Below are 27,776 nucleotides of genomic sequence, written 5' to 3' on the forward strand. Positions count from 1 at the left end.
GGTTTGATTCTAGGGTTTGAAACAGGAAAATTTGGAGAAGTCGAAGTGTCCCTCTTCAGGAGATAAAGTTGGCTGGATCAAGAAGAGCAGTGGAGGGCTTCTGAGTCTTTGGAAAGAGCGTTACATCCGGCTCTGTAAAACCCAACTCTTGGTATATGAAGATGAGGTAAGACAAGGGGAGAGAAAAACCTCAACAAACTCACGGACTTGTTCCAAGCACAGGAATGGTCTTCCCTGGCTGTTTAAATTTGGTTTCTTCTCTGTCTTACCGGGAATGTTTCTTCTAATGTTAAAAGTTTGGGTCCAGAGACCATCTGCTAAAGCATTGGATAGATAAAAGAGATACGGGTAGTCCTTGCAGAGTGATCACAGCCGGGAATGGCAAAACATCATGCAACTGTGCCGGCCGCATGACCACGGAACTGCCTTCAGATAATGCTGGTTCCCTTGGCTGAAAAATGGAGATGAGCGTCACCTCCTAGAATCGGTCACGACTGATCAGGGAATCTGTCCTTTCCCTTCATGAGGTTCCTAAGGCATGTAGTATATCCGGGCTACTGTTTTTCTAGATGAGGGGGTCTAACCGTGAAGGATAACCCTTAAGGCTGGCTCTCTTGCCCGATTTGGCAAACCATGAAGCTTGGGGAAGCTGATTTGGAAGGACCATCAGAGAATAGTTTGCAAGCTGAAAATGAAGAAGACGAGCAGGATTCTTTGGAAGCTGCCACTCATCATGAAGCAGCCAACTGAACAGAGAGATGATTCAGCTGGTTAGTTTTTTTGGCCCACTGTGATGAAACGGATCGGGTTTAAATTTATGGCCACTATTTTTAAGCATTCCTCTACGCGTGTACTGTACATTTACGATCTGAAGATTTTTTTTTACACTCTCTTAGTAGTCCTCTTCCTTCCTTCCTTGTGCTTCCTCTTTTCTTCTTGTTGAGCAACCCATGGCAATAGCGATGAAAGATGTCAAGCAGAAAGAAACCAACCCATCATCTCGGAATCAGAAATCTGCCTCCAACCTTTTCTCTCCCTTGCTTAGGATCACTACGGGTTCTTTTTGAATAAGCGCAATAAACAAAGTCCTCTCGGATTAACCTGCTTTTCTCATATAATCGTTGGGCCCATTTGGAAAGACGGCAAACTTCATTCTACTGCTGCTCTTAATTATTTCAATTGATAGTTTTAGATGATAATGGCTCTTTAAGCCTGGGATACTTAGTCTGTCCATGGAGATTCTCAGTCATCCAGCTCATAGTTATCCCAAAGGTGCTTTTTCACGAGGCAACTGGACTTTCTTGTTTGTCTTTGAAGACCTTTCGCTTCTTCTCCGAGAAGCTTCTTCAGAGCTGAAGGAGCTTTTTGGGTGAGAAGCGAAACATCTTCAAAGAAAAACAAGAAAGTCCAGTTGCCTCGTGAAAAAGCACCTTTGGGATACTTGGTCCTGCGTTTATCCCCCTGTGTTAGGATGTGAGATTGAGCAACTACCATCTTACCCATAGATGCATGCTACTCTTTTTTTATTATTATTTCCTTTCACCTATATAACTTATGTGTGAATTATATTTATGGTTTAGCCAAGAAAAGTGTTACATTTTGTACTTGCGAGGAACTAGATTTTAGAGCATTAAAAGCTTCTGTCGTGGTATCTCTGCTGGCTGTTTGGGTGACCTGAAACACTTCCCTGTTTTATGCAAGGTGCTGAATAAAAAGTGGAAATCATTTCCTTGGGATGATTAAAAGAGCGCCGGATGAAAATGTAGGATTGAAATATGCTATATTTCATGTGTTGGTCAGAATTCTAAACTGCTTCACTAAGTAAGTAAGAACAAGTCAGTAAGTCAGTAAGAACAAGTGCAAGTGGCCTTTTTTAAAGAAGGAAAATTAAATGTAATGGCATTCTTTGAACAAGATGAGGTGTCTTGCTTGTCTCCAACAGGAGTCCCACGTAGGCCACACAGCGTGATAGTCCAGAACATCACCCTGAAGATTCCAAACTATTAACTATTTTTTTTAGGTAGCTGGAAGTTGCTTAGATCTGAGAAACGCAAAGCTTTGTGTGTGTGCCAAATTTGGCAATTTAAACTTTGGCCACGAATACTGTATAAGATGAATCCTACTATATGCCTGTTCAATGTCCAATATATGGATCCATTGAAACTGGATTATAATACAACTGTGGCTTTGTGGTTTGGGTATGATAGCTTGTGTGTGTGTGTAAATGAATCGTTAGTGTAGATCCAAGCTGTCAGCTTCCAGACGTTAGGGTGGTTTGCCAGCCTAGGAGCCTTTTCTTGGCATAATAATAATAATAATAATAATAATAATAATAATAATAATAATAATAATAATAATAATAATAATAATAATAATAATAATAATAATAATAATAATAATAATAATAATAAAACCTTTATTGTCAAAGTACAACATGTGTACATTGAGATTAGCTGAGCCTCCCCCCCCGTGCTCTCTCCCCCCAACACACAGTGACAACAAACCCTCCATCCCACCATACTATGTGAACCAACTACATCACACACCGGCCTCCCAAGTCAATTCTGCATAAGATTATGTCCCATTTAAAAGCCTAACAGCCCACGGATAAAAGCTATTTTTCAGCCTGTTGGTACGGCTGGCTATATTCCTATATCTCCTACCGGATGGTAGGAGAGTAAAGAGATACCGTCCAGGGTGTGAGTCATCCCTGAGAATCTTCCTCACTCTTCCAAGGCAACGAGCCCTGGCGATGTCATCCAGTGGTTTCAGGGGACAGCCCACAATGTCTTGTGCTGTGCTCACTACCCTCTGTAATACTTTCCTGTCCATGGCTGTCAGACCAGCATACCAAACCACAATACCATACGAGAGGACGCTCTCTATAGTAGACCGGTAAAAGTATCTATGTGCATGGTGGCATATACCTTGTTACTTTGCTGAGTAAGGTTCCTGTACTGGATGGTTTGCTGGACAACCTTTGAGAAGCGTCAGAAAGATTCAGTTCTGCCAATTATCAAAGACCATGATATCTGGAAGCCACTTACCAGAAAGACCAACATTTGTGGATGGCTAATGAAGAGGACAACGACAGGCCTACCTCAGAATCGTAGTTTCCCCTCATTTTAATCAGACAAAGAATCTCCACGTAGGGAATTGAGTTGCACTGATACCTCCAACGCAAACAAACAAAGGGATGCTGTTGTAGGTGCAATGAAATTTTGCCTGCATTACTCTTATATCCTCTTATTGGGGGGGGGCTTTTCATCAATTAGAACCAGCCAGAAATACCTCCTCTCCCCCCCTTAAGCCCCCCTTTTTTTGGCTTCTGTTTTCTGCAAACAGCTTCTCTTGTGAGATTTTGCAACCTTCTCATTGTGCCGTTGAGAATATTTTACCCAGCAGGTGGTACAAGACCAGGGGGGGGGGACTTGGGATGGCCCACGTTGACCCTGTTTAGACCATTGAGCAGCCTCAACCAGGATGGCTCATGAAGTACATTAGAGCTGGCTGACCATTGCAGAGAGAAGGAAGCAGATGCAAAGCTTTTATTTGTGTATTTATTTATTTATTTATTTATTAAGCAAATTTACATAGTCACCCAATTCACACTTGGGTGACTCTGGGGGGGGTGGGGGGAGGGGCAGTCTGGGTGACTCCAGAGATTGAGTTGAAGGGCACCACGAACATCCTAATCTGGAGTCAGTGTCCTTATCTTGCAGTGGTGTGTCACACTTCATACTTTGCGGTTAGAGGGGGGAAAAAACATGTAATATTGTCTCTTGCAGGAGGAACAGAAATGTGTTGAGAGTCTCGAACTGGACCATTATGACAGATGCCAAGATTTGCGAGCCCTCCTGAGAAGGAAAAACAGATTCATTTTAATCCATTCTCCAGGATGCAAGGTAAAAAGTCTTTTTCTGTTCTATATGAAACTGATTCCTCCCTTCCCTCCTTCCCTTCCCTTCCCTTCCCTTCCCTCCCCTCCCCTCCCCTCCCCTCCCTGTATTTATTCCTTCTGATTTCCAAAGGAATGTTGGCAATTATATAAGGGGCAACATCCTTCAGCAGAATATCTCTCTGAAAACATAACAGAACGGGACCAAATTTGGTGTTGAAAGAGATGGCACCATACAGAGGTTGATTCTGAGAGGCTTAGGAGTGTGGAGAAAAACATTCCTGAAAAACAGCCCACCAGTGTATCCCTAAGGAGGGCTCTCTTCCTAAGAACTCCTCCCTTCTCCCTCTTGACTCAGAGTGAAGAGTACACAAGCCTGCCTTTTCTTTCTTACGTGTGCACCCAGATCCAGCACAAAGAGAAAGCTTGGTTGGACAGAAGAAAATACAGATGTCTTTTCTGGCCACCGCTGGAACAGGAAAGAATTCCAGAAACCATGTGCTTTCCATGCTTTCCATATGTATATGCTTTCATGACGGTGTTGGTCACTTCCTTTGTTGGCTTTTGGTTGAAGCAATGAAGGCTATGGCTTTTTTTTTTAATTGAAAAGTTTTTCAATACATTTTATCTTTAACAATCCCTCCCCCCACCTCCCACCCAACCCTTCCTAGCCCTCCCTAACCCGGAACGCTCTGCCGTGCGGGATTCCAACAAACAGCAAACAAAGTCAGCCTCCCGGCCAGCCCCAACTCCCACCCACCTATCCAGCATCCGGTAGGGCAGCAAGGGAAGGAAACGTGGCAGGCTTTCAGCATGCAGCTCCCCGCCACTCCTCCGCGCCGCTTAGCTGTTTGGCGGGACAGCCTTGTAGCCGTGCCCTTCCAGCAGATAGGTACAGGGGAGGGAAAGGGCTGTCACTGCTGTTCCCATCCGCTGCCTCCTGACGCCTCCATCTGATGGTCTCGTCTCATCCTCCCCCCTCCCGTTAGTGGCAAGCCCACAGGGGCTTGACACTGATATATTGCTCACACCTATACACAAGAATTTAGTCAACTAATGATCAGCATTAAATTGGCACTAAATAAAAGTTAACGGAATTCAAGAGGGGTTTTGGACTTAGATCACTTGTGAGAACATAATGACTCCAGGGTAATTCCTCTCTTGACTCCACCCCAAGGCTCTGCCTGTCCTCCTCCACCAAGCTTCCAAGGCACAACATATTTATTGAAAAAGGCTAACCCAGACAACACTAAAGCACCTTTAGCTTTACAGTATTGGCTTGATCTTTGGGGTTATTTTAAATTTTTACTTTTCAATTTGCCCCGTTCTCTACAAAGGTCAGTATATACATCTAATTGTGATAGACCTTCACTCATAAGGATTTGTCCTTAAATATTATGTGGGCTCTCATCTTCACTCGCTGGGACTGGAACAGTCTTGTGCTTATTATGATCACTTATAATAAACGAGGCTGGAACGATGTCTTCCAAACTTCCGTTCAGAGACAGCTCTATGTCATATCTGGAAGATCATATCCATCTTCAGATGTGGCCGCCTCCGGGGAAGACATATCTTGGCTAGACAGAAGAGTTTGAACCTTTGCAAGGCCTTTTCTGAAGTGCTCTTTTCTTTGGACATCTCAGTTGCTTCTCTTTCATCTCCTGGACTGTGCCATTGGCAGCCTCTTACCCGGATTGTATAACTGCGTTCAACCAGGCAGCCAAGAACAGATAATCCAATCATGGAAAATCATCGTAGAATGAGCCGGTGATACAACTCTTTAACTATCTAAAGCCTACAACGAGGGCAAAAGCCTGATCACTCAGGCAGACTCATTCCTGATTATGGAGGGAGAATATACGACTCTGACTTCATGGGGAAACCATGCCTCCTTGGGAAGGAACCAAGATATCTCTCTCCCTCTCACTGTTTTTTTTCCCCTTTGTCCAAACAGAGTCTGACCCTCCCATTTCCCCCCCTCCCCCTCCATTGCTCTGCTTTCCAGCCAGCAACCTATTGTGGCAAAAAGGAAGCTTGATCAATTGGGACTGTGCTTAGAGTTTAAATTACTGTAAAAAAAATCCCCCTGCCCCTTGTTTTCAGTAGAGGCGCTATTGTAAGTGACTTTTTTTTTAATAAGGGCGATTCCAGGTCAGTTGTTTGGGAAGTCAGAGGGAGCAGATGGCCATCCAACAAGTTTGGTTTCTCTCTTTCCAAAAAGACTGCTTGCTAACTCCTCCCTTGCAGCAGCTGCAGCAAAAATAAAAATCGTGAGAGACGAGAAGTTGCTTTACTCCACTGGAGTAAAGCAACTTTGGTGTACCTGGCTCTGCCTTCTGCAAATTCAAGGATGCATAACTTGTTCCAGCTCTTGAGCGCATGTGGGCATGCAGTTTGGCGGGTCGAATCCCGAGTGCCGCGTTAACAGAGTGAGCGCCTGTTACTCGTCCCAGCTTCTGCCAACCTAGCAGTTCGAAAGCACGTAAAAATGCAAGTAGAAAAATAGGGACCACTACGGTGGGAAGGTAACACCGTTCCGTGCGCCTTTGGCATCTAGTCATGCCGGCCACACGACCACGGAGACGTCCTCGGACAAGCGCTGGCTCTTCGGCTTTGAAACGGAGATGAGCACCGGCCCCTAGAGTTGGAAACGACTAGCACGCATGTGCGGGGGCACCTTTACCTTTTTAACATCGTATTGCTGAAAAGGGCCGTGAGCCCAGCATTATGTATGCTGCTGTCTTGTGCTCCAGATAGAAAGGCAGGAATATAAAGCGAGTGAATAAATAAAGGGCTAGAAGGTGCAAAAGGATTGATACCCATTTGGTTGCAAATGGGTGGGATATACAGTAGATGGCAGAAATTATCTTATCCATTTCTCTCTTTTTTTTTAACAAAATAATAGAATAACGGAGTTAGAAGGGACCTTGGAGGTCATCTAGTCCAATCCCCTGCTCAGCCAAGAAACCCTGTAACATTTCAGGCAAATGGCTCTCCAGTCTCTTCTTAAAAGTCTCCAGTGTTGGAGCATCCACAACTTCTGAAGGCGAGCCGTTCCACTAGTTAATAATTGTTCTCACAGTCAGGAAATTTCTCCTTAGTTCTAGGTTTGGTTCTATCCATGATTATTTCCCATCTATTGCTGACTAAGGTTAGGTTGCGATCCTCCCTTGCTGTGAAGATAAAAGGGGAGAGGGCAAAAGACAGAGGACTACATTTCTGTATCAAGCCTGGGCATTGATTTCTTCTCCCTATTTCAGGGGTCTTCAAACCTGGCCCTTTTATGACTTGTGGACTTCAACTTCCAGAATTCTGGGAGTTGAAGTCCACAAGTCATAAAAGGGCCAGGTTTGAAGACCCCTGCCCTATTTCATGAAGCATGATTCATTCTCTCTCTCTCTCTCTCTCTCTCTCTCTCTCTCTCTCTCTCTCTCTCTCTCTCTCTCTCACACACACACACACACACACACACACACACACACACACACTCCCTTGTGTTGATGACAAAAATGATGGTGGTTACAACAGTATCAGTTGGTGCCAGTGCAATTGCTGTACTGGAACATTTATTCCACGAGTGATTTTTGCAAGATCAGGTGTTTTTACATTGCTTGGATTAATGATAGCCCTTGATCTTCTCCAGATGAGGTTGTGCCTTTGGGTCATTGGCTTGAATCCGAGAGAAAGGATACAGTTTGTTTCTCCTGAAACACCCCATTCCTCGTCCCGCACCATTCTCACAACCACGAAGAGCAATTTTTTTTCCTTTTTCTGGAAACATGAGCTACAGAGTCTTAAGAGGAAGGGATGAGAAAGTAAACCCCATTCTGTTCTCTTCTTCATTCATGGAATCCAAACATTGATTTTAACAGCTGTTAATTGCTTTTGATTTTCCTTTTAGCAGAAAAGCTGGGTATCAATGTGTTTAAATTATAAATGTCCACTGACTCCATCCCTTTCTTTCAAGGATCTCGTCAACATACTTGGCTGGTGGCCTACAGCAGCTTTCCGTACTTTAGGGCCCTGCAGATGACTTTTTGTTTCAAGCGTCTGGGTGGAGGAAATTGGGCCATGATGGAGAAAGTGATTTGTAGTCTCCAAATCTCAGTTTTAGAAACGTTCAATATTTGCACCTTTCCAAAAAGCTCAATATCCTTCACGGTTTCCAAAGATCAAGGGCACTGTTACCCTAGGTTTGCCAAGCATAATAAAAAAAAAGTGGTGTTTTCCCTCTTAAAGTGCTGCAGTGGTTAGAATGCAGTACTGCAGGCTACTTCTGCTGGCTGCCAGCTGCCAGCAGTTTGGCAGTTCGATCCTGACAGGGCTCAAGGTTGACTCGGCCTTCCTTCCTTCTGAGGTCAGTAAAATGCGGACCCAGATTGTTGGGGGCAATAGGCTGGATCTGCTTAGAGAGGGCTGTAAAACACTGTAAAGTGGTATATAAGTCTAAGTACTATTGCCCTTCCTTCCTTCCTTCCTTCCTTCCTTCCTTCCTTCCTTCCTTCCTTCCTTCCTTCCTTCCTTCCTTCCTTCCTTCCTTCCTTCCTTCCTTCCTTCCCAGTGCTTAGAATGCAGTATTGCAGGCTAACTCTGTCCACTGCCAGGAGTTCGATCCTGGCCGGCTCACGGTTGACTCGGCCTTCTATCCCTACGAGGTCGGTAAAATGCGGACCCAGATTGTTGGGGGCAAATAGGCTGACTCTGTAAACCGCTTAGAGAGGGCTGTCAAGCACTGTGGAGCGGTGTATAAGTCTAAGTGCTAGTACTATTGCTATTTTCAAAAAATGGTTTCACATAATTACAGAATAGCCTCAGACTTCTTAAAACCCGCAAAGGGGGGGAGAAACACGCTTCCTCCAAATTGTGACATTATCCTGGGCAGAGAAGGTGTCTCCAACCCAAGCTTATTCATTGCAGACCTCTCCTGTAGCAGCAAATAAACGTTAAGATGTCCATCCTGGTTATTTGTCTGGGTTGGACAACCTTTTGCAGCTGAGAACCAGAGTGGATGGAGTGATGACCTAAGCAGGCATGGTCAAGATTTTATTTTTTTCATAATTTTAGGTTTGTGGAGTCTTTAAGACTTATTTATTTATTTATTTATTTATTTATTTATTTATTTATTTATTTATTTATTTATTTATAAAGGCTACTTTAAGCCTGATTTGAGGCTTACCCCACAGTTCTTATGTATTTCTCGGCTCACAGCAGCAAAAAGACACTATATATATATTAGTTTTCATTTGCTTTGATCAGAGGTGACTCTCAAATCTTCTGGTAGATAGGAAGACAGATAATTGTTTCATCAAGTCATGCCTATTATCCTGCATCTGGGTTATTCCAGATCTGTTCTCCAGCCCAGAACTTTTCCTGGGGGGGGGGGTAAACTGGATAGCACCAACTGGTATTGCAAAGAATTATTATTTTTTTGTAGTGAAATCTGAATGGCTTTCAGGCAAACTCTCCTCCTGTTTTTTTTTTTTCTGTTTAGGTGCAAGATATCAAATTCCAGGCACCGACCACAGAAGAAAAGGAATTGTGGATGAAAGCATTCAATGATGGCATCGGCCGAGGAAAGAATAAGATATTTGATGAGGTCAGTGGCATTTCTTAACTTTGCTATACATTTGTACGTCCATGAAGACCGAATCGTCCATGCCAAAGGTGTCTAAAGGTTGAATCAGGACAACTGGACCGCATTTTCTTAATCTGAGATGTTTCGTTGCTCCTCCAAGCAACTTCATCAGTCAGAGTAAAAATTAGACAGTTTCTCCCCAAAACGAGTTGCAATATGTTTTTACTCTGACTGATAAAGTTCCTTGGAGGAGCAACAAAACCTCTCAGATTAACAAAGTTTCCTAAAAGTTGTTCCATTCCCTCTACATTACATAAGCCCAGGATGGGTAAAATATATTGACCCATGAGGAGGGAGAAAGTTGTAGAAAGACGTGATGGTACTCTAGCACTGATGATGTTATCTAGTTGGGTATTGAAAAGTCTGCCAAGAAAACAACCATGTTCAGAGAGCACCAAGGACCGTCTGGTACGTTTCTTCAAAACCAGGTATATTTCCCTAAAAACCCATCCGATTTTTTCTTTTTCATTCAAATTTTTGAAAATCGACAGCTCCAACGCTCTTAAGCAGGGGTCTTCAAACCTGACCCTTTTATGATTTGTGGACTTGGACTCCCAGAATTCCTCAGCCAGGCACAAGGAATTGTGGGAGTCGAGGTCCACAAGTCATAAAAGGGCCAAGTTGGAAGACCCTTGCTCTTAACGGTTGGGTGACCATATAGAAACTAAGGAGGAGACTGGAGCCCCCAGGACATAATTTATTCACCCATGGGTGGAAAGAGACAGAGGCCAAAGAAGATCAGCTTGAAAGACACAAGAGCTAAAAAAGAGAGAGAGAGAAAAAAATGGTGACTGTGAAAGAGAGCCACGGGCGAGGCGTGTAGGGGTGCTGAAATGAAGTTGTGGTTCGGTGGCTTTTTAGACTTCCTGGCTTTCAGGGAACTGCCTTCCTGCCTTGACTTGCTGCAAACCAGGCTGTGCTTCTGCTGCAGAAGGACTGGATAGGAAAGGGGAGAGTTTTTCAAAGCCGTCTCCTCCATCTTGGTGCCCATGAGACCTTCTGGATTAGATGGTTGAGATCCAAGGCATCTGAAGAGTATTAGAGTGGGGAAAGGGAAGAACACTGCCAAGGATGGGGGAAGTGACAGAGATCTGGTAGGTCATCTGGACAGGTGTGTCTGGCAGACTCCTGGCTTTTCCAACATAATCCTGTCCAGACTCTGGAGATCTTTTTTCTTTTGTTTGTTTTTTCTTCCTTCATAAACTCTTCTTAAGTTCTAGGCAGCGCTACATGTACCCCCTCACCCCCTTCCAGAGGATCGCTCTGACTGCTAAAAAATCACCACTGTGGCTTCTCACAGGTTTAACAAGGGCAGACAGTCGGTTCGAGAATACAGGTAGCCCTCGACTTAGCACCGTTCATTTAGTGACCGAAGTTACAACAACCCTGGGGGGAAAAAAGTGACTTAGGATCGTTTTTCGCACTGGCGACCGTTGCAGCCTTCCCGTGGACGTGTGATCAAAATTCAGACGCAACTGCCGTGCATTTACGATGGGCACGTGATCTCCCCTTTGGCGACCTTCCGATCAGCGAAGTTAGTGGGGAAATCTAGATTCACTTAACGACTGCGTGACTAACAACGGCAGGGATTCGCTCAACCAACTGTGGCAGGAAAGGTGGTAAAATGGGGCAGGACTCCCCTAACGAATTCCTCACTTCGCGACGGAGGCTTGGAGGCTCGGTTGTGGTCGTAAGCCGAGGAACTACCTGTAGACCGAAACACTGCACGAGAAGCGTTTCCCTAATCCCCCTCCCCGAAATGCAGGAATCCTAGAACATCCAAGCCCCAACCCCAGAGGAGAAGCGATTCCATCTACTGAAGGGTTCGCCTCCAGATTGCGCTCAGTCTCCTCCTGTCAAAAGCCAGCAGCTGCATTAAGGAGCGGAGTTCTGCTTTGCACCTTCCAGGGTATCCAAAGGAGATGGTTTATTTTGGCTAGAGAAGCTTTGACTTTGATTGATCCTTCCTGGCCTGCACTACCAACGATTTTGGCGAAGGAACGTCAACTCTGAATGAACTTTCGAGAGTCTGCTTCCTTCCTCTTCCCTCTTCCCCCCTTTCTTGTCTTCTTTTTGTCCTTTTTAGCTCTCGCCACTGAAAGCCAAGGAGGGCCGAGCGAAGCGCCCTGGGTCTCTTTTTGCGGCTGAGAGGGCAAGTGGGTCATCCGATGGATCCGAGTCGGGTATCTGCTCGCTCTCCCGTTTTTTCCACAACGGCTGCAAGGCGGGGGTGGCTTTTTTCTGCCTCCTTCCAGAAGAACTGGATTGTCATCGAGTGTCGTTAGGAAGAGGTTGCTGTCTTTCGCATTGAGTTCTGCAGGCAGTGCGCCAAATTGTACTTGCTGGTGGTGGGGGGGGGCGGGGGGAAGAGCAGCTGGGAACAGCAAACTAATTGCATTTGCCTTGCAAATCTAGGCTGGAGAGAAGAGGAAGGCAGAATTTGAGCCGCTTATGGTCTCGTCTTACCCAGGAAGGGGACATTGGAAGAGTCGTGTCATTGGGTGATATTGGTGGCCTTAAGTGGATTAGGGTAGAGCCAGGGACTTTGGAGCTGAGGATACCCTGAGGTAGTCCTCAATTTACGACCACGATGGAGCCAGGAGAAACATTTGTTAAGGGAGCTTTGCCCCATTGGACGATCTTTCTTGCCACAATTCTTAGCTGAATCGCTGCAGCGGTTAAGTTAGTAACATGCTTGTTAAGGGAACATGGCTTCCCCATTGACTTGGCTTGTCAGATGGTCGCAAAAGGGTGTGTGTGTGTGTGTGTGTGTGTGTGTGTGTGTGTCACGTGACACACATACACCCCGGGGACACTGCAACCGTCATAAACATGAACCAGTGGCCAAGTGTCTGAATTTGGATCAGGTGGCCCACGGGGAGGTTGCGATGGTCTTAAGTGTGAAAAATGGCCGCAAGTCATTTTTTTTTCAGGTCTGTTGTAACATCGAACTGTCACTAAATGAACTGTTGTAAGTCGAGGCCTGCCTGTGTCAAGTCTGGACATATGGTTCTTCTTGATGGCATGTGTGCTTATGAACTTGACCCGTCCTTCGTTGAGAGCATCCAGAGATGACTGTCTCCTAGGTGAAGACATTTCATGGTGTGGATGTTTGCAAACCAAGTAATGTTTTGGGGACTTCGTTAAAAAAAGAATAATTCTGTGCAGGGGATCCTGAAAGAGGAGTAAGAAGGAACTTGCAGGCCATATTTGCCTTCTGCGAGCTTATAAGGTTACATAGGTTTACACCAGAGGATTATTTAGGAAACTAAAATGTACGAAGAACACCTGCGGGACTTGGGTTTGGCTAGTGACTAGTCTAAAGAAAAGAAGAAATAGGGGAGACACGATAGCAGTGTTCCACTATTTGAGGGGCTGCCACAAAGAACAGAGGTTCAAATTATTCTCCAAAGCACCAGAGGGCAGGACAGGAAACAATGGTTGGAACCTAGAGAGAAGCAACCTAGAATTAAGGAGAAACTTCCTGACAGTGAGGACAATCAACCAGTGGAACAGCTTGCCTCCAGAAATCGTGGGCGCTCCATCACTGGAGATTTTTAAGAAGAAACTGAACAGTCGCTTGTCTGAGATGGTATAGGTTCTCCTGCTTGAGCAGGGGGCTGGACTAGAAGACCTCCAAGGTCCCTTCCAGCTCTATTATCGGGCCCTGCTCTTTGTTGACATTGGAGTTGCTTCATACCGAATCCATTTGCTTCCATCACATACAAGAAAGGAAGAAAGCACGTTGCTTTGTGAATCCAACGACAGAGAATCATGGCACCACGTGGAAACAAATGCTTAATGGTATCATTGATGTTGACAGTATTTGCATCACACACTTACCGAGCCCAGTAAAAATCCAAGCAGACACATGCACACAATATACCAAAGCTCAGTTAGGTATCTCAAGGGATGAACATGTTGTATGAATCCAGCTTGTTTGGTTGGTTAATGGTTCAGAGATTGAGCCAAATCTTACAACATTGGGACGATAACCCTTCTTTTGCAACATATCTCCAAGCATAGTATGTACTCTCTGGATTAGTTTGTTAATCAGCAATCTCAACAGAGTTGAATTCAAGATTATAAAATTGTCTGTTTGATTTAGTCTTGCCGTAGTGAAAATACAGCCACATTGGCTTGTAAACCAAGGTTTATGGATTGGCAAAATAAAAAGTCATGTCTGGCCTGTACTGGTTAATAAAGCACAGTTATCTGGCTTTATGCAATAAACCACAGTGGGTAAGTTTTCACATTATCTGAAGCCAAAAACATGCTAGGATTTGTTGTACAGATTAAAGGAGTGATTCAACCTCTTGTATATTTTTTGGGTTGGAAGGCTGAACCGTGAAATGCTTGTTTTGAGTCATTTATGGCAGAGGCCCCCAACCTTCGTCACTTTATGACTAGTGGATTTCAATTCCCAATTGGCTGAGGAATTCTGGGAGTTGAAGTCCACAAGTCATAAAGTGGCCAAGGTTGGGGACCTCTGATTTATGGGATTAAAACGAGAGTGAACTAAAACGAGAGTGACATGATAGCAGTTTTCTAATAATCGAGGGGCTATCGCAGAGAAGAGGAGTCAACCTGTTCTCCAAAATACCTGAAGGTAGGGCAAGAAGGAACGAATGGAAGACTATCAAAGAGAGATCCGGTCTACAATTACGGATAAATTTCCCAAGAACAATCAGTGGAATGGTTGCCTCCAGAAGTTGTGGTTGTCCCATGAGTGGAAGTTTTCAAGAAGAAACTAGACAACCATTTGTATGGAATGGAATAGGGTCTTCTGCTTGGTTAGGGGACTGGATTAGAAGACTTGCTAGATCCCTTCCAACTGTTATCCGGTTATTCTGATCTCAGTCTTTTTCTATTCTGTCTCCCATTTAAAGGTAAAAGTTGACGAGAGTCTTACTTTGGATCACGTAACCCGAGGCAGAGCTAAGATAGCGAAGGGCCGTCGTCCACCGACCAGAAGCCATTTGAAAGAAGTAAGAATTGGGCTTACCACCAACCAATGTGGTTTTATATTATTTAATCAGAACACTCTTATCATTTATTCAGCAATGTTCCGATCTATATTTTGTGCTCTTCTGTTTTGCTATTTCTCATCACAATATTCACACACCCCCAGCTAATTTTGATTCTAGATTGGATTTGTGACAGGTATGATTATTTGAAATAATTACACGTGCCATCTATACATGTCCATGAATTATTTCGATTGAGGTTGCATCCTCTAGTATAAATAATTTGTTCTGTAGTCACAGTGGTATTTCTTAGCTGCTTTTTAACAACGTTTCAAAGAAGCACAATTATTAAACATCCTCAAGAAATCATGATTAAATATTAAAATGCAGAACAAACAGTAGGCTGGGAAGAGAAGATTAAATATTAAACCCAGAAAAAGCAGAAGGCTGAGACAAGATCATTACAAACTGGTTCCTCACTAACAGAGGAACTGAATGAACTTCTTAGCCTTGACTTAGCCTTCTTAGCAAGCCTCTTGTCCCTAATATTTGGGGAGACTTTTAGTGGAAGAGAAGGCTTTGGTGTTATCAGATAGGTAGATGATAGATAGATAGATAGATAGATAGATAGATAGATAGATAGATAGATAGATAGATAGACTGACTGAGATAGATAGATAGATAGATAGATAGATAGATAGATAGATAGATAGATAGATAGATAGATAGATAGGTAGGTAGGTAGGTAGGCAGGCAGGCAGGCAGGCAGGCAGGCAGGCAGGCAGGCAGGCAGGCAGGCAGGCAGGCAGACAGGCACAGGCACAGGCACAGAGACATATTGATAGATATTGATAGATGATAGATAGATGACCTATGGCTGAATTGAGCCTGGAATTATAATAGTAGATTGTTGTAAGTCAAGGCTCATTTCATTGGGTACATCCCCAACATTATTTACAACAGTTGTTAAGTGGACGCCACGGTTATCAAGAGAATCGTTTTCCCCAATGGGCGTTTTTACTCGAATCCAGAAGTAAATGATGGGAATTAGCAAAAAAAAAAACACATTGCAAATCACAGTCACATGACTTTGGGATGCTGCAAACAGACCTAAAGGTGAACTGGTTGCCAAGCATCCAGAATATGATCAAGTGACTGTGGGATGTGTATCTAGGAACAGCCTCGTTCTCCAGCCTAATAACAGCTAGGGCTCAACAGAAGAAAGGATGTAGGCCCAAGAAGTCTTATCACATGGAACAAAGCCCCACATTCTGGTAAACTGTTTCTAAGAGCATGCGGTCATATTTGGACTGCAAAACTCCAGATGACCACCAGCAGGCAGCATAGAGCAAGACCTTGCTATCTGATGGTTGTCTGGATTTTTGTTTCCCCATAGCTTACATATGGTAGCCTAAGGAAAGGATAAAGAGCCTTGGTGGAGCAGTGGGCTAATGCCTCCTTAAGTAACACCAGCTGCCTGCAATTAGTGCAGGTTCGCATCCCACCAGGCTCAAGGTTGACTCAGCCTTCCATCCTTCCGAGGTAGGTAAAATGAAGACCCAGATTGTTGGGGGCAATTAAGCTGACTTTGTAATAATGCCGCTTGGGGGGTGTATGAAAGCCCTAATAAGCAGGCATATACATAGAATGAAGGCTACTGCTAAGCTTGTAAGCCGCCCTGAGTCTTCGGAGAAGGGCGGGATATAAATGGAATTAAAATAAATAAAATAAATAAATAAATAAAGATAGGTTCCTGCTCCATCGATCCCATGTATGAGTCCTCCACGGGGGCTCATTGAGTGAGCTGCCGTGAAGGTAGGAGAATCTTTTGTGCTGACAACAGTGTAATATTTTATTTTATTTTAAAAAAAAAGCCATGCATGATAGTCACTCCGAAATTGCAGGACACGTGGGATGTTTGAAGCTGTTTTAAGTCATTTCTTGTTGTGTGGTCAGTAGCTTTCATTCTTCAACAATTATGGACTTGAGCACTGATTCTGAGATCTCTCATTTGCTTTCCTACTTAGGTGGCTAGTTCAATGTCAGATGGGATCCTGAGACTTGATTTAGAGGTACCAGACAGCGGACCCCCAAACAGCATCCCCGTGACCCGTGAAACTGCTGACTCCCCCCTTCCAAAGGAGACCCATAAACCTCCCATGCCCCCCGCAAAAGTGCCCATGCCTCCCACGGACAACCTAAGTGCCAATCTTACCCCAGAAGATCCGCAGGTCAGGAAGCCACCGATGCCTCCAGCTAAACCTCTTAAGGAAGTCGCCGCACCCAGCGAAACGGTGAACTCTGTAGACGTGAGCGATGCGGAAGAGGAGAAATGCGAGGACTCCGAAGGGACTCCAGCCGAAGAGGATTTGGTGGAAACCAAACCTCCAGCACCTCCTCCAAAGATTGTATCTGACAAAATGAAGGTGGGATGGGATCGTCCAGGTTCTGAACTCCATGAAATGGAAGCCGAGGACGCCCCTGGATTAAATGAGGAGGCAATCAAGCCACCGACTCCTCCTCCTAAGGTTTTCAGAGCCGGCTTGAGCTCTAAGGAGGACGACGCACAGGTAGACATTGCCGAAGGGGATCAGCAGCCTGATGGAGACTCCGACCTTGACGTCAACGGCATTGATGACAACGGAACAGCTGAACCTGCTGTCCCCAATGGGAAGGAGCAGGACGAGTCTTCCTCAGAACAAGGAGCCAAGGAAGAGCCAAGGTTGACCCTGCCTTCTGAAGATCAGGTTGACATAGTGGAGCCCGTGGGAGGTTCTCCGACAACCAAGCCTCGCAGCTCGTCTCTGGGGGGCTTGCTTTCAGAATTGCCAAAAAGGCCTCTTCCGCGGCCAGATTTCCAGAAGATGCCTATACTCCACGTGGCGCGGATGGAGAAGAAGATTGCTCACGAAAAGGAACGAACTGAAAAGCTCCTGCAGAAGGTCCAGGATGAAGAGCTGGAGCAAGGCCAGAAGGACAAAGGATCTTCAGTGGATGCAAAGGAACTACTCAACGAAGCAACCGAGCAACTCCGGCAAGCCACCCAGGTCTTGCAAGAGGTCAAAGATTTAGGGGAACTGAGAAGAGAACCTACCGGTTTGCGTAAAGGACTCCCGAAGGACCTAGTGACTGTTTACAGGAGAAGCGCCCCTTAAGAAGGAATAGAATTCTGAATTGTGACTCAAGACAAAAGGCAAGCACCGTTTCTACCAGGCTGCCGGATCAGTGTTTCAAAGATGGATGGAGAGGGCGGCAGCTGAGTCTCATTAAGTGTTGCTTATTTTCACACTGCCCCTTTTTTTTTTTTTTTGCAATCTCAGAACGTGGACTGGATCCTGCTGGGCGGGGTGTGCTAGAGAGGGATCTGGGTAGGGGACCTCAGGGAAAGATCTGTTTTTGGAAGACGAGCAGTTACGGGGAGCCCTAGGAGACTTTCCACCAGGGGCACCTAAAGCAATTCAAATGCAAAAGAGTTTTGAGTGGGCAACAGCCATTTTCCGAGGCCTTTCCCAACTTGACGGAAGCCTCTTGCAAGCTCAGGATGAGAGCTTTCTGTTTAAGGCGGCGCCCTTTTGAGCTTGGAGCATGTCAAGGGGGAGCAGGGAGGTTGAATTTTCCACCCAGCCTGGAATGTTTCGGGTTAGGAAAGATTCCTGCAGTCCTGGTTCCTGTCCTGCTTTGTTTTTTTCTCCCTCCCTCCCTCCCTCCCTCCCTCCCTCCCCCTCTCTGTGATGAATTTGCAAAGACTGCAGAGATCACCCGCAGGATGAGACCTTAGTGGTCTGGGTCTGGAATGAGGCTGTAGCACTTTCTAATCCTTTTTGTTTTTTAAACTCAGGGTTAATGTAGGGGGGAACATGGGGGGGCGGGGCTGAAGGAAACAGTTCGGTGGGGGTCTTCTTTGATATGCTTTTCCCTTCCTCTTTGGTGATGTTCCGGTCTTCTTCTTGGCTCTCCTTTTTCTTGAACGGCTCTGCTGCAGAAGGCTTTCTGCATGTCCCATTCCAGCTTTATTTATTTCTCCCAAGCCACGTGTCCTTGCAAGCGGTGACAGTTTCTGCACCCAAAAACAAGCTCGCTTGCCACCAAGATAGCCAGTGGTGTTCTGGCGAGGCTCCCAATAGGTAGAATTTGCTGGCGGAGAGGGGTTTCTTCTCTGGCTACCCTTCCAAGGACCAAATTGAACTACAGCATCAGATTGCAGATCTGAAATCCTCCTCGTTCGTACATCACTCGCTCGCTTGGTGTTTGGCTTGACAGGTTGTGTGTTGCCCACCTCTGGTGGCTGATTTAACAAACGATGGTTATGCAAAGTGCGCCTTACCACAGCATGGGAACCCGATCAAGGTCTTCAGCCAGTCGTGCTGGCAAAGAACCCAGTAAGACCTCCATTTTTATTTATTTTTTATTTTTATTTTTTGCCAGGCTGACTTTTCATTCATTTGTGAAGAATTAGACACAACATATATTGGAGACTCTGTATGAATCTTATCACAGGTTCCAGTTCATGCGAAAATCTCCCGGCTCGTTTGAATGGAAAAAATACAGAAGCACAGTGGAGGGCATGAAATTTTTTTCCCCCATTATACAGTGGCGTTCATCTTAGTAACTCTTCCAACTTTGGGGAAATGATTTGGGAAAATGTCACTTGTCTGAAATGGTATAGGTTCTCCTGCTTGAGCGGGGGGGCTGGACTAGAAGACCTCCAAGGTCCCTTCCAGCTCTTGTTCTGTTCTATTTTGCAATTGTGAGGTGGGTATATACGGGTTCCTATGATTCCTTTTTGTTGCTTGTAAACTGTCTAAGCACATCCGGCACACCAAAGGCCAGTGCATAGACCGTGGCTTAGGGTGAGGTATGAATTCTCATGAGCACAGCCTCCCTTCATAGATCAGTGCAGGGGTCTTCAAACTTGGGCCTTTTATGACTTGTGGACTTCAACTCCCAGAATTCCTTGTGCCTGGCTGAGGAATTCTGGGAGTTGAAGTCCACAAGTCATAAAAGGGCCCAACTTTGAAGACCCCTGGATTAATGTATTTTATATGTGACATTACTAAGCTTCCTTTCAGTTGAGCTGATGGCTTTTTTCGACGGCTTTTTAACTCTGGAGATGACCACATTTTTACAACTTGGAAAATGACATTGTGACTTAATATTTTCCTATCCTTCAGATGTCTTCTTTGGTCATTCGGGTTTTTCCCCACATAGAATTGGAGGTATCAGGGTTTCAGCCTAGCCCAAGGCAGTAGCCACAGCAGTGGCAGCTCATATTTGTGTAAATTTACACTTTACACTTGTGTAAAGCAAGTGTATTCTGAATGCTTAACAAACATTTAACACATATCTCCCTTGCTTCTCAGCTAACAGAGAGAGAGAGAGAGAGACTGTGGCCTAGGGGTTAAAACAACTGCTTAAGACGCAGTCGGCCCAGGTTCGAATCTCAGAAGGGTAAGGCTGACTGATGAGAACAAATAAGTTTGAAATGATCATATCGGTCTCCCTTTATTCTTTGTTAGCAAGGCAAAAAAATTTACACACACATATATATGGATGAGCATAAAATTGGTACCCAATTATTAAGCAGCTGGGAAGAAACATTTTGCAAATCCCAGCAGGGTGGAAATAGTGGCACTTCATGCATGGGGCTCCGGGCTGGCTTCCTGAAGGCTCCTTTGAGACCTGGCTGAATTCATCACAGGACTCTTCCTGTAAGAAAAAGTAAAAAAAGGAACAACAGATCTAAGGCGATTGGGCACCCTGTCATCCTGGTACATCTTGCAGCTGGCTCCCGGTGGCCTGGTTTGCCCTTTGCACTGAGGAATGGCCTGGTTGGTTTGCCTCCGCCTGCTCTGTTAACCCCAGCCAATTGTGGTTTATTCAACAAGCCATGGTTTATTGCCATTTGGAAGCCTAACCCCTGAGATGGGTAAATCATTGCTTATGGCAGACAAAGACAAGTTTTGAGGCTAGGAGCCATGCCTTAAAATGGGCAGAGTCGGGACAATAAGAGTTGGGACTAGATGAAATGTTAATATCAAACTGAATACAGTCAGTGGGACTACTCCCCTCGTATTTAACATTTATTTCCTTTTCTCCTGTTAAGAATTAAAAGTTGGGCAACTTATGGAGAAGCCCTAGGAATCTCCTCAAGGCCCTTTTAATTGGTGCCTGTTGGGCTTCCTTGATTCCTAGCTTGGCAGTAAGCCAGCTGCCTATGGTTTGTTCAGGAAACCCCAATGGAGCCCAGTGGCAACTTAATGTGATGGCATCACATCAGTGCGTGTCCCCTTTTTAAATTGCAGCAAGAGAGGAAGCTTCATCGGCAGATGATTTGGGACAAGTCAAAGACCTCTGGCGTCATCTTAAATAATATTTTCCTGCAAAATCAAGTCTTATTTCACAGCTCGACTAAAACCCATCTCCACCCTCAGGAGCCATTGCATGCTTTCATAATCTCCCATCACTGAGCCATTGCAAGCCATCACTTCTGTTGATGACTCTCAGGTTTTCGCTCTGCGCTCCATCTCTGTCCTTTCTTGCTCTTAAAACCATGGTTCGCACACAGCTGAAATCCTGGCTTTGGCTGCCTTTTGAGCATCTGGGACCACTGAACAGTTGCTGGGGCAGAGGTCCATCACAGGGTAATAATTGGGTGGTCTTCAACTCCCCTGGTGTTTTTGTAGGCCAGGCTGCCCGTATTAACTTCCCAACACTCGGGTGGAGAAGTTCCATGGAGGAACTTAACAAATAAACTGCTGTTCAATAAACACGACTCCAGGCCTACTTGCTCCCTAGATAGGCTACTGCAAGATGACCTTGAAAACCTCAGGCCTTTGAATAGTTGCTGACCGCTCTCAGAACAAAAGGCCCGTTCCTCTTTTTAAAATGAAGTTGATTATGTCTACCCTTGTAGCTGCTTGAATTTGTTCTTCTTTACCTCGATGGGTTCAGCCGAGTGGGAGCTTTTATTTATGCGAGTGACCATGCCAGGCTTTGTGTTTTTCATATAGGGGGGAAAAACTGGATTCCTTTCTTTTTTAAAAAAGAAGAAAAAGATGCAATTGTTTTGCACTAGCTGTTTACGACACGGAAATATGAAAATAGCTATTTTGCTTAGAGCTATCTCACATATTTCTTTTTTTAGATCCATCCCTGCAACGGCTCATGTGTTGGCTGCCAAAAAATATATATCTATAATTAGGAACATAACATACATGTTTGCAAAAAGAAAAAAAAAGGAGCACAAAACTTAATTTAGCCGTGCCTACTTAACCACTGATGACTGCAATTCTGTGTGTCATCCCCCCCCCCTCTCTGTGTGTACTGGGGTATTTTCAATGCTAAAATCAGGGAAGATTGGCCTTGCCATAACAATGCTTTCTCCTTCAATATTTTGTACATTCAATCAGTGTGAAGGGTACATGTTCTTCATGCAGATGTGTACAAAAACTAGATTGACTCAGCGAAAAGCTAGCCTTGCTTGTAGCTATTCCAAGCGTTTTGAATTGCAAACCCAAATTTGCTGCTATGAAATAAGTGAATTGGCTGTATTTATCTTGGTAAGCACTGAAGGAAATACTCGGAAGGAACCGTTAGGATATCGACGGATGTTTCTCAACCTTGGGATATCTGAACTTCAATTCCCAGAATTCCCCAGCTAGAACGGGAGAATTCTGAGAGTTGAAGTCGACACATCTTCAAAGTTGCCCAAGATTGAGAAACACTAGGGTAGACAATCTAAGTTCCTCCATTGATTGCTGGGCTTCACATTCTGGCCTTCCTGGCTAGTACAACCAGTGGTCAAGCATTATTGGAGTTGTAATCCAGCAGCATCTGTACATCAAAGTAAGCTTATTCATCTATTGTGCATATATATTTAATGATCACTAAATATATTTTCTCAAAGTGCTTCTATAGCAATCTTTACCCGAATGTTGCTGTTGATTCTACACCCTCCCCCCCCAAAAAAAAACTGAGCAGAATATTGTACAGCCTCTACTAACAGCATTTTAAATCCCTTTTCTACACTGTCTTGTAAATAACTAAAAACTTTTTTGGGAGTGCGTTGAGTATTTTGTTGCGAAAAAGCTTTTTATCCAGAAAGAGACTCTGTCTTTGTTTGTCTCTGAGATGGTCAGCCCTCCTGTTAAAAGTTGCCACCGACTCTTGATTCTTTAAGCCCTGAGAACTTCTTAAAATATAAATATATTTTTAACAAGCTGTCTCGAGCATCTCAATTCTTTGATTCGCCTTCAAAGTCATTTGGAAGTACGTTCCCCTTTCAAACCACCTGGAGCTCACGCCAGGTCCCACCACTGAGAAAATGATTTTTTTAAAGACGAGCAACTGTTGAGTAGTGGGACGCTTTGAAGCCATAAGTTTATGATGATGCTTTTGATGTTAGGGAGGGTGGTCAAGGACAATGGTAGGGCAGGTGTTTTAGTTCATTTCCGACCATCATGAAGAAGGCTGGATGGAAAGTAGTAGTAAGCTAAGAAGGTGACAACTGATGGACGTGATGTTCAGAAAAATAGCACTCACTTGTCTTGAATGTGAAGCTGAACCCTATTCACTGGCCTCCAACCAGCAGTGTCAGATAATGAAGATGAAGAAGATGAATTATTATTATTATTATTATTATTATTATTATTATTATTATTATTATTATTATTATTATTATTATTATTTTATTAATAATAATAATAATAATAAGATACCTGGTTGATACCTAGGATGCTGGCAGCAACCCTTGTCAACCATTAGTGCCAGTATAATAATAATATAATAATAATAATAATATCTGGAAGGCACCCAGCTCAGCTTTAAACCGAGGGCATGGCCAATATCACTCAGGCCAACATCAACATAAGTTTCAGTGGAAGAGGAAACGGTAACGGTGCCTTCAAATGCCACTGATAAACAAACAGAACCTAAACATACATCATTTATATCCTAGACAAAATAGCTAAAGTAAAGGAGTTACTCGGCAGAGGAAGGAAGCTGACTTTGGATTCAAGTAATAGACAAAAGTCCCCGAGGGCTCTTTGTCCGGTGATATATTTTTGTAGCTGATTAATGTTCATGCGGTTTGTTATTGCAAGCTTTGCCATGTATTTCCAGACTGGCTGAACGTGAAGGAAGGGATCCCCCTACTTAAATTCTTAAAACGTCCTGAGTGAAACAGACAGCAACATGAAATATGGCTAAGAGTATTAACGGGAGTTTCTGCTGGATAAGATTGGAGGTTTACCAGGAGAAGACAGCCCGGGTCTCCCACACATTTTAGAGTGACAATACAATCACTCCCATAATTCTATATCATTAACTGGGCTGGCTTGGATCTATGCTGGCTGAAGAATTCTGGGAGCTGAAGTCCACAAGTCTTAAAGTTGTCAAGGTTGCAGACCCCTGACTTAAAGAACATCAGGCTGAGCAGATGGCAAACCTGCCCATCCTGGACTTGGAACCTAAGCTTGGTCAGATCTCATCCGTCCTCATCCTGAGTCTGTAGACTGGATTGCACAAAAATCACCCTGGAAAGGGGATGCGTCATACAGCTTTGGTGCTGTTGTTTGGAATCGACTGGAGAAACATGTTGTGTCTGGGAAGTGAGACTAAAGCATACGAAGAACGGCTGCAAGACTTGGGTTTGGCCAGTCTAAAGAGAAGAAGAAATAGGGGAGACATGCTAGCAGTCTTCCAGTATTTGAGGGGCTGCCACAAAGAAGAGGGTGTCACATTATTCTCCAAAGCACCCAGAGGGCAGGATGAGAAACAATGGCTGGAAACTGATCAAAGAGAGAAGCAACCTGGAATTAAGGAGAGAGTTCCTAACAGTGAGGGCAATTAACCAACTTGCCTTCAGAAATCGTTGGAGATTTTTAAGAAGAGACTAGAAGACAGTCACTTGTCTGAAATGGTATAGGATCTCCTGCTCGAGGATGGGGCTGGACTGGAAGACCTCCAATGTCCCAGCTTCTATTCTATTCTATTCTATTCTATTCTATTCTATTCTATTCTATTCTATTCTATTCTATTCTATTCTATTCTACAATCTCTCCTATTCTATTCTATTCTATTCTATTCTATTCTATTCTATTCTATTCTATTCTATTCTATTCTATTCTATTCTATTCTATTCTATTCTATTCTATTCTATTCTATTCTATTCTATTCTACTGTCACCCCAAAGTGAGCTTGACTTAATGACTTCACCCCTTCTTTTCAAAGTTGATTTGGTTTTCTTAGTATTTCTAGATCAGACATGTCAAACTCGCGACGTCACGTGACATGGCACAATGTATCAGAGCTTTTTCCCCTTTGCTAGCAATGGGATGGGCACCGTTTCCTTGTGATGCGTTCAGCCCATGGGCCGGCAGTTTGACACCCTTGTTGTAGAAGATCATCAGCTTTTTTTTTTAACCAATGGACCATGATGGATTGCAGAAAGAAAAATGCAGGAGCTGCAGGGCTGTTTCAGAGCAGCTCTAGCTTGTGAATAAGTTCAAAGCATTCAAATCTTGTTAATGTTAATGACAGGGCAGCTTAATGAAAGTCAGAGAAATTATGAAGCAGAATTTCTGGATGCTTTTTCTTACCCACGTTTTCCCACAGCTGAAAGTAGCGTGCTGATTTCTTTGCAAAAATCTGCATTTCTGAGCATAACTTACAAAGGTGACACTTTCTCTGGTTAAGGCACTTGAAAATGAGTACAGGGTAGTCCTCAACCTACCACCACAATTGAGCCCACATTTCTGTTGCTAAACAAGACAGTGGTTAGGTGAATTTTGCCCCACTTTACAACCTTTCTTGCCACAGTTGTTAAGTGAATCACTGCGCTTGTTAAGTTAGTCACACAGCTGTAAAGTGAACCTCTGTCACAACTCACTTTTTTCAGTATAGTTGTAACTTTGAATGGTCACTAAATGAATTATTGTAAGCTGAGGACTACCTGTGTTACAGAACACCTGTAGTCTGGAGTCAGAACTGCTGGCTAAGCCATAATGTGATTCATTTGCTTTTCAGTTTAATGGGTTTATGATCCCAGCAAATTGTGGCTCATTCAATAAACCAGGACTATTTGAGTCAGGCGTGAAAAGCCAAGGATCTTGGCCTTTTCCCCTGTTCAGAGCAGTTCTTCCTGGCGTTTGAAAGCAGAATCTTTCAAATGGGAAGTGGAAATTACAGACTTCTTGGTCACAGAAATAATGATAAAGGCTTTTTTTGAAAGACACGAAACATTACATAGAACTTTTCATTGAATTCATGATTTACGGATTGGGGGATTAAAAAGGGTTAAGAGGGAGGGGAAAGATTAAGATACTCAGGTAAGTAAAAAGATTTAGTAACTGACGAACAAGATTTCTACTCAACTGAAAGAAGGGCATAAGTCATAATTCTGTATTTTCTTTTTTCTATCTTTTTCATCTTTTTCCTTATTTATTATTATACTGTCTTCAAAATTTTTAACAAAAGATTGTATTTAAGAAGATTAAAGTCGCTTTACATTAGTATCACTTTTTTCCTTTGTTTTTACGGCAGCCGGTAACTTACTAAGCCTTTAAATAGGAGAGTTGAAAGCCAAATACATACCTTCATGGTTTAATTTTGGTGACTTTGGGGAAAAAAGAAATCCATAAGGATTTGACCACTTCCTCTGCATTTTGTTCTAAGCTTATTTCCTTTCCTGTCTTCCTCTTTACATTCAGGCAGGAAAAGTACTTGCTAATTCTTTGAAGTCTATAAATACGGAGTAGGAGAGGCAACAGACCACAGGCTTTATAAGGATTGTAGCCGTAAGGGGTTTTCCTCTATGGCCATAAGGAAAAAAAAACCATCCTTAAAATCACAAAATTGAGATGGAGAGTCTGCAACCAGACCAAAGCTATGCAAGAAAAATGATAAATAATGTCCATGTAGAGAAATATTATGCCTAAAACAAAAAGCTTGCTCAGATAAATATAAATAAAGCATTTCTGGTAGTTTTCCTGTGCAAATCAACCCTCAGTACAAATAGTCTTCAGTTATGATCGTAATGGACTTTAGAATTTCTATTGTAAGTCATGACAGTCATAAACAGACACTCAGGGGATCAGACCCAATTTTATAACATTTTTTAAATAATATATTTTATTAATTCTTTAACATGGTCACCTTAATATTTGGTAAACAGGGTGTTGTCTGGGTGAAAATTAAGAAACCTATATTCTACCTGGACCCTATCAGACAGAATATATAAAAAAGAAACACCTATTTGAATATGGTTAAATAAATAGAAAGATTTTAGATATGAATTTTATTTTAAGAGGGATAAGTACTCTCCCTTTCTTCTCTTTTCTTAATTTATTTCTTTATATGAGTAATATAAAAAAGTTGGAATGGAAACGTTTTAGATATTTAAATGTGATTGATTTTAAGAAAACTACAATGGATAAATGTTTTGAATAAGAGTTAAAAGATTAGATGACTAGATTTATTAAATGGAATATTTAAAGATAACATTTTTGTGGTGGTCATTAAATGAATGCTGCACTTGTTAAGGGAATGCAGCAGTCATTAAATCCAGTGGTCTTATAAGTGAATCAACGTGGGAATTTTTTGCTGGAAACAGGCTGAAAAGGTTGGAAATTAGCAGAAACAAAAACCTTTATAACTTGTTGGAACACTGCAACTCCCTTCAAAGAATTAGACAACATGGCATATTCAGGTATGGAAATTGCTTCTGCATCACCACCAACGTTAAATGAATTAAAAATTCATATTTAAAAGATGGTTCTAAAAAATCTCTTTGTTGGATGGGAAGAAAGTAATTCTCAGAAAGCACCACTAGGTGGCGAGGTCCACCATCTTGCATAATGTATTTTCTGAACAACTGGCTGCATTCAATTTTTAAGGATTAGATCACAGGTCCCTAATCCCCGGTCTGTGGACTAGTACTGGGCCATGGCGTGCCAGCTATCTGTCCGCACAAACAAGCAAAGCCCCATCCGTTGGATGCAGGCAGCACACAAAACCACGCACCCTCCAGTCTGCAGAAAAACCTCTCTCCATGGAACCGGTCCCTGGTGCCCAAAAGGTTGGGGACCTCTGGATTAGATTACTATACAGTTTTCCTCAACTTTGGCAATTTGAAGATGAGTGGACTTCAACTCCAAGAATTCCCCAGACAGCATAGCTTTCTGGGAGTTGAAGTCCATCCATCTTCAGGCGACCAAGGTTGAGAAAGATGGATTAGGACGTGTCTTTGTCGACAGGATTTTTTTTCTAAGACCCGTTT

The 27,776-nt window shown here is 43.5% G+C and overlaps 1 protein-coding gene across 1 annotated transcript in view; it reads left to right on the forward strand.

The window, feature by feature from the left end:
• The window catches only part of PLEKHO2 (pleckstrin homology domain containing O2), a 29,198-nt gene extending 10,865 nt beyond the window's left edge, over positions 1–18,333 (forward strand). Inside the window, exons 2-6 of the mRNA XM_081337523.1 lie at positions 14–166; positions 3,789–3,905; positions 9,390–9,494; positions 14,423–14,521; positions 16,528–18,333. Of these exons, the coding sequence (XP_081193649.1) occupies positions 14–166; positions 3,789–3,905; positions 9,390–9,494; positions 14,423–14,521; positions 16,528–17,655 (1,602 nt within the window). The 3' untranslated portion in view covers positions 17,656–18,333. The remainder of the gene's footprint in view (positions 1–13; positions 167–3,788; positions 3,906–9,389; positions 9,495–14,422; positions 14,522–16,527) is intronic.
• The last annotated feature ends 9,443 nt before the right edge of the window (positions 18,334–27,776 follow it).

This window comes from Vipera berus (assembly GCF_964194415.1).
Source record: "Vipera berus genome assembly, chromosome: 12".
Classification (NCBI taxonomy): Eukaryota; Metazoa; Chordata; class Lepidosauria; order Squamata; family Viperidae; genus Vipera; species Vipera berus.